This window comes from Perna viridis, chromosome 9 (genome assembly GCF_037379345.1).
Source record: "Perna viridis isolate PV_CMFRI_1.1 ecotype Kerala chromosome 9, ASM3737934v1, whole genome shotgun sequence".
Lineage (NCBI taxonomy): Eukaryota > Metazoa > Mollusca > Bivalvia > Mytilida > Mytilidae > Perna > Perna viridis.
The window spans coordinates 41,009,527-41,018,367 of record NC_142453.1 but is presented as its reverse complement, the minus strand read 5'-3'; the positions used below and the strand labels follow the sequence as shown (position 1 = coordinate 41,018,367).

General features: G+C 33.1%; 1 protein-coding gene and 1 pseudogene across 3 annotated transcripts; one reads left to right on the top strand and one right to left on the bottom strand.

Moving 5' to 3' along the window:
• The first annotated feature begins 508 nt into the window (after window positions 1-508).
• Window positions 509-2,276, top strand: LOC148608533 (beta-1,4-mannosylglycolipid beta-1,3-N-acetylglucosaminyltransferase brn-like). Of its 3 annotated transcripts, none has more exons than XM_088545720.1 (2): window positions 509-663; window positions 1,033-2,276. In XM_088545720.1, the coding sequence occupies exon 2, from the start codon at window positions 1,081-1,083 to the stop codon at window positions 2,263-2,265; it is 1,185 nt and encodes a 394-aa protein (XP_088401846.1). In that variant the 5' UTR covers window positions 509-663; window positions 1,033-1,080; the 3' UTR covers window positions 2,266-2,276. The 3 variants fall into 3 exon arrangements, with proteins under 3 accessions (XP_088401846.1, XP_088401848.1, XP_088401847.1); XM_088545722.1 differs by lacking the exon at window positions 509-663 and adding an exon at window positions 675-706; XM_088545721.1 differs by lacking the exon at window positions 509-663 and adding an exon at window positions 780-908.
• Window positions 2,277-5,390: 3,114 nt separating this feature from the next.
• Window positions 5,391-7,235, bottom strand: LOC148608532 (uncharacterized; annotated as a pseudogene).
• Between the last annotated feature and the right edge of the window lie 1,606 nt (window positions 7,236-8,841).

The window sequence follows — 8,841 nt, the reverse complement described above, 5'->3', positions numbered from 1 at the left end:
CTGGTAGGGTCATAGTTTTCCTTTCCTCGTTTGTCTACCCCGGACTTAACTTTTTATAAGCAACTCGGCGGATGTTTCTAGAAAAGCAGAGGACGCTTACCCTACCGGTGCACCTGGTCCATGCTCCCAGTTTTTAGTGGAGTCCGAGCTGCTCATTTGCTTTTCTTACTTTGTATGTATGATTTTAGTTACTTTATGTTCTTTGTTGTGCATGTCTGTTTTCCATGTCTGGTCTTTGTCCCTGGATTACATTCTTTTGATTACCGCTATAACCTTGGTTCCCTTGATTACCCTATACCACCACATTGTAGATTCCATAACGACCACATGCCTATATAAAATTCATTAACCATCATATAGCATTAATGCTGATGTTTAAAATAAACAATAAACAATTATGCTTAATTTATTGGAACGCTAGTCATATTACAGAAAATTATCCAAACTTTCAATATTAACAATATCCCTACCCATCGTACACTATCGTTAAAATACATTAAGACTTGTGTGTGTTCCTAAGTATTTAAAACATGAATGATCCGCATTCAATTGTTACTTGAGTAAAAAGGTCAGTAAACTTTAGATAATGGATACCAGATTAAGTGCACACACACAGTTACACTTCAATGGTTTAATGTTATTGGTTTGATAAAACTCCCAAAGGTAAGACATTCACTGTTACATTTAGTCACAACTATATAAACAAGTATGGTTACACATGTTTTAACATTTGTTATGTTACTATGCTGCAATTACATTTTAATGTTTTTTTTTATTAAGTACATTCATAATGTATCTGCTTGATATATAATGGCAATACATATCACTTGTGTACCTAAAGGTATAAATTCAAATATAGTGGTTTAAAACTGATATCTTCCATGCAACATGAACAATCACAATCACAGGTAAAAATAATCAGATTTAAATGTTATAAATTGTATTTATAATACATTAAAGTTGTTCTTTATTTTTCTTTTGGAATAGGAAGTTGTGGATAGATTTTAATTTACATTTAAACCTTTGTTTCAGCGGCACTAATGATCTATACGTCTAGAGGTATGACACTAAGTATTAACAATGACACGTTCACGTCAGCGTTTCAGATGGTGTAAGAGGTGGAGTATTAGAAACATAGGAACAATTTGTCTTCAGTGTTTCTGTTTCATGTTGTTTCTGGAGATTGTATTGTTTTCTGATCAGTACAGTGAATACGCCAAGAAAGCAGATAAAATTACATTTTCTGAAATATTTCCTAATGGCGATCTGAACACAACAGCAAGCCTTTTTTACAAGGAAAAACTACGTAAATCAGTGATTGAACAAAAGGATAAACTCGTTTTTAGAGGCATGTCATATAAAAGAGAATTTTCATACCCGTTAGAAGTGGACATGGGTCAACTGATAAGAGACATCAGAATGAAGAAAAATATTAACATATCAGCTATAAATCCGCAACCGTTTCATTTTACAATATTACCTCAAAGTAAATGTAGTTTTCAAAAACAAGAAAATTGGACAATACTCATATTAGTGAAATCTGATATATGCAATAAAGAGAGGAGAGAAACAATAAGGAACACGTGGGGGAACCTACAGAATATTTCTAATGTCAACATTGTGTTCATGTTAGGATTACCAAAAAATGAAACAGAATGCGATATGTTAGAGGAATTAAATCTCTTTCACGATATAATTCAAGAAAATTTCATCGACACTTACCGAAACAATACAATAAAAACTGTAATGGGCTTTAATTGGGCAGTTAAATATTGCAGACATGTTGATTATCTTTTCTTTGTTGATGATGACTATTTTGTAAACGTTAAGAATTTGTGCAAATTGCCAGATCGTTTAAGGACTAAAGTAGATGTATATGGTGGAACAATAACTAGTCGTGCAATACCTTTCAGAGATAAGGGATCAAAATGGTATATTTCATGGGAAAATTACCCGTTCGATCGATGGCCACCTTATATAATGGGCGGGGCGTATATTGTTTCTATGACAACTGCTAAACAATTTCAGTTAGCATTTCCTTACATTAAACAAATATTTATGGATGACGCATATCTCGGGATAGTCGCAAGAAAACTTCATATCTCGCCATTAGGTCTTCCGGGCTTTTATTCTGGTAAAAAGAAAAGAAAGAGTATGTTAGGTGGTATGGTAGCAAGCCATGGGTACGATGACCCATCTGATGTTATTTTTACATGGAAACGACTTAATGATAAACATAATTTAAAGCAAAAGGTACAGAAATAAAATATTTTTTTTATAACAGTGTTTATAAACATTTATGAATAGTAGTATCACAATAATAAGAATATCAAACTTTCACACAACGTACGATAGTTTACCACAAAGAAATCCTGCGCTAATATCTATAATAATGATATTTACATTACCTTTTGTAAGTTTAAGTACACGTATATTGTATAAGTATCTGCAATAGCGTTTAACACATTACCCACATCAAAAGTGATTAAAAAAAAACGCCTTATTTCATGTGCAGTGGTCATTGTTACACCCCCGTTATATGTCAAGTCAGAGAAATGTTCGTGAACAGATAGATGATACAAGTCAAGTATTTCAGTTTAATCGTTACGGAACAAGTTTGAGATGGTGAACAAAACTTCCATTGGATTCCTTTTTTTAGTTCCAGCAAAACTTTTAGAAATAAGTCAAAGATAGTGAAAATGTGAAAATAGCTACTATTTGCAATGGATATGAACTGATGCGTCATTTATTTTGAAAATTAATTTATCAGCAAATATGAAAAGCAGCATTTTGCCTTTTGGATTCCAACAACTCAATGAAATAAAAGTTGGAGTTGTCTGTATCGTTTGCAAATTGTATGGTAATCATTTTGACACACATCCTCGATTCTTATGCCAAAGTTGCAGATTTGCATAAATTGTCTGATTGGTTCACGATCGATAACTTGCTCTATGCACTATAATGTGAAATGCCGCGTGATGTATTTCACTGCATGTGACTTCAGGCGTTGTTTGTCTGTGTTGTTGTTGTTGCTAATGTTTCTCAGGTCTTTCGCTTGACAGTGTTTGGGGTTCTTACCTCTCCTATCTTGATATAATGGAAAAACAATATTTTCTGTTCGTATTTACAAGAAGTTTTGTTTAAAACCTTAATAATGATGTGACCAAAGACCTCAAATTTCAATTTTTACATCACCAGAATTCATGTGTTTGCTGAAATTAAAGGCTACGCCTGTTTGATATTATTTTTACAGGTCATTCGGCGTACAGAGCGGTGGGTCCCAATTCAATATATTTTTTAAAGATATTTAATGCGGGTTTCATCATCAAAATGTTCCTAAATGGAGCAAAACTTGAACTAAAATATCAATTCTAATTTTATGAACATTTGTTGTATAAGAACAACTAACCTTTAACCTTATTTTTGCACTTAAATATCAAGATTAAAGTTATAGAACAGAAATATTAATTTGTTTTTAAATTCATTTACAGACTATTATTTGAACAGATTTCAAACGACGTCAAATGCAAAATACAATGTTACCTGAACATGATTTAAAAGAGTAATCAAGGGAACCAAGGTTAAAAAAATGTTACGCTAATTTTCAAATCAATAGTTTGTAAAAATCTAAATGGTAATTTAAAAAAATCTCCGTTTTCGAACTGTATTGTATAAATCAATCAATTGCAAATAAAATGTTCAGTTAAGGTGTTTACAAGAAACTGTAGTATAAGATAGCAGTCATCCGGGAATGTTTTAAAGCATTATTTCACACATCTCAACGTGTTTTGTGTCATTCTTTTGAATCAGACCATGCACCACATGAAGGTTAGTTTATCTTATGGGTAAGTAAAAAAATCAGGTACTTACATGTATAATAATTGATGTGATACATTTTGATCTTCAATATTTGATCATCTTCATCAAAATCATCATTATCATCATCATCAAACATTTTTATAATGACAATAACAACACTTGTATTTTGCGAGCACATCGTTTTTATTAAAGCAATAAAATTCCATAAATCTTTAAAATGAACTAATGATTTTTTACTATTGACTGTTATACTTGTATCGAAAGTCAAGGTAGGTACACTAAATTCATAAAAAAAACTAGAGAAATGATAGGTTGATCGTGAATAATATTTTGAAAAAAAGTAATCACGTTAAAATAGATTCGAGAACCAATCAAGAGTATATTCCAAGGATACAGACTGTGCATGGAAAATAGACACATGTCAGAAAAACAATCCTTGTTTCGAGGATTTGATAAATCGCATCTATTTAATAAAACTAGAGATAAAAGAACTACATATAAAGGATACTACGGACAATGTGAAATCAGCCTAATATCTTGACCTACACCTAAATTTCGATGGTAAAAGAAATTTATTGACCAAACTATACGAGAAATGCTATGAATTTTCTTCCGTATCGTAAACTTTCCTTTCATCTGTGGCAACATCCTTGCAGCAACTACGCAAACTCTTTGTATCTCGCAAGACTTCTTACCATTAGGCTTCTGGATTTTGTTGCTACAAGATTGAAGTCATCACTACAAAAGTTTTATGGTCGTCATCATGAACTCATGGATCGTGTTTCTAGAAAAACAGAGGACGCTTACCCTGCCGGTGCACCTCGCCCATGCTCCCAGATTTTAGTGGAGTCCGTGTTGCTCAATTGCTTTTGTTACCATGTATGCATTATTGTCTTTCTGTTTTCTGTGTCTGGTCTTTGCCCTGGATTACATTCTTCTGATTTCTTCTGGAATCTTGGTTCCCCTATTACTCTAAAGGGTCGTTATTTGATTGACATTTGTATAGCTGTACTAATTGACTGTATTGTCTTGATAATTTGTTACAGAATAAGTTACTTTGTCAAGCCTCTTGTATTTTCATCAACCATGCACAAAGGCATTTGTTCAGTCGTTTCATTCCACCTATTCCCACTTTTTATAAAAATAGGTAATAAAAAGGTAAATTTTCATGTGGGAATAGGTGGAAAATAGTGTAGATAAAGGATTATACTGTATAAACAATGTTTGATTAGGTGTTAATTGATTTTGTAATTAATGACAGGTAAATGATATATTTTGTCAGTGAATTTCCATTTTGTTGCATAAATATAATAAAAAAGAAACAAGTAAATTTTGAATATTATACTTTTTAATTTAAGTAAATATAAATAAACAGTTATATATATGAATACATAATGTATATTAATGAATCAGTAGTTTTTGATATACATAAGTCATAAGACATAAGAAAGTTACAATATCAGTTTAAACACATTCATTCAACCAGTCTCTATGATATTAAGCACTAGATCATATATATTAAACATACACAATAATTTTGTTTTCACATAACAATTTAACAGTTCATCAATTTAGTCAAGGTGCAGAAGGTATGAAGCTGCATCACCAAACTGGACAGTGGTGACTTCCTGGTTACGATGTCTGGTTTTGAGTGCTGCTAACCTGTTGTTAATGTCTACATACTTTCTCTTTTGTACTGCTCTTTTACCACCAGCTGCGTATTGAATCATAGTCAAGTCATGGATGGCTTCCTCATGTTTCAGTTGTTTTATGAGTCTGAATATGTTTGGGTGTGGATGTTGAACATGTTTCTTAAGTTTACTATGCCATCCTTCTAAGTGATTGGTTGTCCTTGGACCTTCTGTTGTGTAGTGGTTCCATAAGTGTCTGTTCTGCTCTACCCAGTAAGTTGTTACATAGTCAGTGAAGGGAACGTAGTTGGCGTTTTTTTCAACATCATCTATATCAGTAAGGGCATTAAACTATACGTCTTCGACCTCAGCAGTGGATATGAGTGGTAACACAGCTGCACGACGTACTAATTGGTGGATGTTGTTGTCTTCTTTGTAAGGCACTTGTAGACCTGTTTCCTGAGCTTTTCGCCATATGCTCTGAGTATAGTGAAAAAAAAAACAACCCTTTGCGTTGATGCCAGGAAAGATTGAGTATGCTGCGTTGCGTATGGCGACCTCATAGTCCAGAAAGATAGTATTAGGTTGAAGTTGCAGTTGATGTTGTTGACATAAATCTTTGAGTAGAATAAGAAATCTGGTATATACAAGTTCGCTCTTGGCTGGTAGTAAGCTGTACACTATCGGATACATTGCGTTGTCAACCATTGCGTGGAATGTGTACAGTTGGTAGAATTGAGTAGGGCATGTATGAAATGTGCCGTCACCATATATAGTTTCTGCAAGTGCTAAGTGTGTTAGATTCTTGTGTGTACTGAATATCAACATGTGTCCAACTGTGTTGTCATCCACTAAAAGGAAAAGGTCTCCTTTTGTGGTCTGTGTCCAAATACCATCTATGTTGATGTCATCAGCGGTCTTTGGTAAAACTGGTAAAGTTTTCTTGCGTTTGTTGTACATGGCTGATTTACAAGATGGGAAAGTAGGAATATTTTCCACTAGTTCTTGTGTGTCGTCATTCCAGTCATCAGTTCTGAGTTTTACTAATTCTTCTTCATAGATAGTGGGAACTGGAGTGAGCTCATCTATGCAACGTTTTTTCATGCTCTGCAGGACTACATCTTCCTTCGACTGCACGTTATCAGACTCATGGTTGTGATTTGCTGATACTTTGGTTGGTATATTGTTTAATGTATTAATTGTAGCAGGACAATTTGCAGTAGAACATTTCCAGTAAGTCCTTTCACCCCTTCTGTCTTTTGCTTGAAACTTTAAGCCATTGTGTACTAGGTTTTGGTTGCCAAGTCTGTTTGTAACGAACTTCACTTGTAGTATTGCATTAGCCATTGTAACTATTTAATGACAAAAACTGGGAATGGACAACAATATATAGTCAAACATTGGCTTGGAGTTCATGAAGCTTGGGGTTCTCAGCTGAGTACATATCTGTCAAATCAGTACATCAGCTTGCAATGAAACATTTAATATTTCTCAGCTTTGCCAGTTCATAATTATTTAATCAATTAGAAAGCTGTAATTTAATTACATCAAAATGTCTAGATTCTGGTCTAGTTTTTTTTCAGTTTCTGATAATATTTATATTTTGTTAAATATCATATCACATATTATAATAAAATCTTAAATTTATGTTCCATTTGTTTAAATCTCATTCTCTTTCATACTTATGTAAAAATATAAAATATGCACAAAAATTGCAAAATAAAGGTAAACACAGGTAAACAGAAGGTGTCATTTATGTAGGGCTTAATTACTATAAAAACAAATCAAAACATCAAAGAAACTTGTATGTGCGAATAGGAGGAATAATGTTTTTTAAAAAGTGGGAATAGGTGGAAGACACCGTTCAGTCTATATATCAACTTTGAGTGTCATCACTTTCAAGTGAAAGTAAACACAAAATAACAAAACTCAAAATCATAAATTGGAGTGACATATTAAATACTTGAAAATGCAAAGTCAAGAATAAACCGTGAATTGGAAACAGCCACTTGGTTCCTGACTTGGAACAGACATTTTAAAATGAAATAGTGGTTTTAAATCAGGTATTATGAATTGCCAAAGCCCCCGCTTCCATGGTGACCTTAAGAATTCCGGCCGTTGTAGGTTTCTGTTCTGTACAGTAAAATCAAATTTGGTTTAAAATCAAATGTTTTGAGTGTAGTGAAAAAAACCACATCTGTTATTATTTGCTTCGTTCTTACATTATAATCTGCGATAAGTTCTTGATGTCGAAAAGGAGACAAGGAAAGGCTATTTTGGTAAAGAAAAAAAACAAACAAACAAACCATGAAATACAGGTTTACTCTGCAGCGTCTGTTCCTATGAATTCTTGTGAACGACAAAAAAAAGGTTATAGAGGCTAGATTTTTTTATTTTACATATCGATTGATTAACATTGTACTGTTAACTAATAACCCAACGAATCGCTTTCCTTTACTAGTGTTTATAAACCAGAACTATAATTTAAAAAGATACTACTAAAATATCTCCTTCCGCGTCATTTTAGACCTTCACCTCGAATTTGATGACAGAAGTTATCTCAGTGGATTATGCAGGCTATAAAATCTGGTTTAACGCACCGTCCATTTTGAAATGCATGTACCTAATCAGGACCATTTCTAGTTTTTACCCTTATATTGCCATGTATTACAAACACTTTCCTGTTGACTACTGCATAAATTAATCAGTTTCAGTAATTTTGTCATTATCCTTCATCTAAACAAGTAACCTTGCATTACAGTGAACTATTTAGAAAGAAATCAGAAAAGTCGGTAATATAAACAATATGCATTGTACGAGGAACAACTTAGACACAACAACGAAATGAGCAGAAGCAGCCCAACTAGCTAACAACTCTGTATGCATAGATATAAGGTAATTAATTACAAACACTGAGATCTTAATCAATTTTTCTTGGTTAATTGTAATGCAATTAGTCTTATGCTTGCAAATCAAATACAACTAGATACAATTGTTACGCACAGCTTTACAGAATGTTCCCCCATGCCCCGCATTATCACAGGAGCATATAAAATCAGTTTTTACGGCCCTTTGAAGTTGTCAATTTCTTTTTTATTTCGGTTTCGTGTTGGCGGCCATTTATTAAATTTCAATAGCGCCGATTTGAAGCCCTTGTGGTGTCCTATTTTTTTAACTAAGTATAAACATTGTACGATTTTTTTTTTTTTTTTGTTTTTTTGACGACTTTTTTATAGTTTGGACAGCGGTCGTTTCTTAAATGTTTGAAAAATGAATGCCCATATGCACATCTACATGGTGGTTTATTTTTTGTGCCAAATTTGAAATGTTTGTTACATATTATCAGATCCGTTCTTCATTCTACACATTCTACCTGTTTTTGTGAACGCTT

Coding starts and splice junctions, on each gene's coding strand:
- LOC148608533 (XM_088545720.1), top strand. CDS start 1,081: ATGACACGTTCACGTCAGCGTTTCAGATGGTGTAAGAGGTGGAGTATT.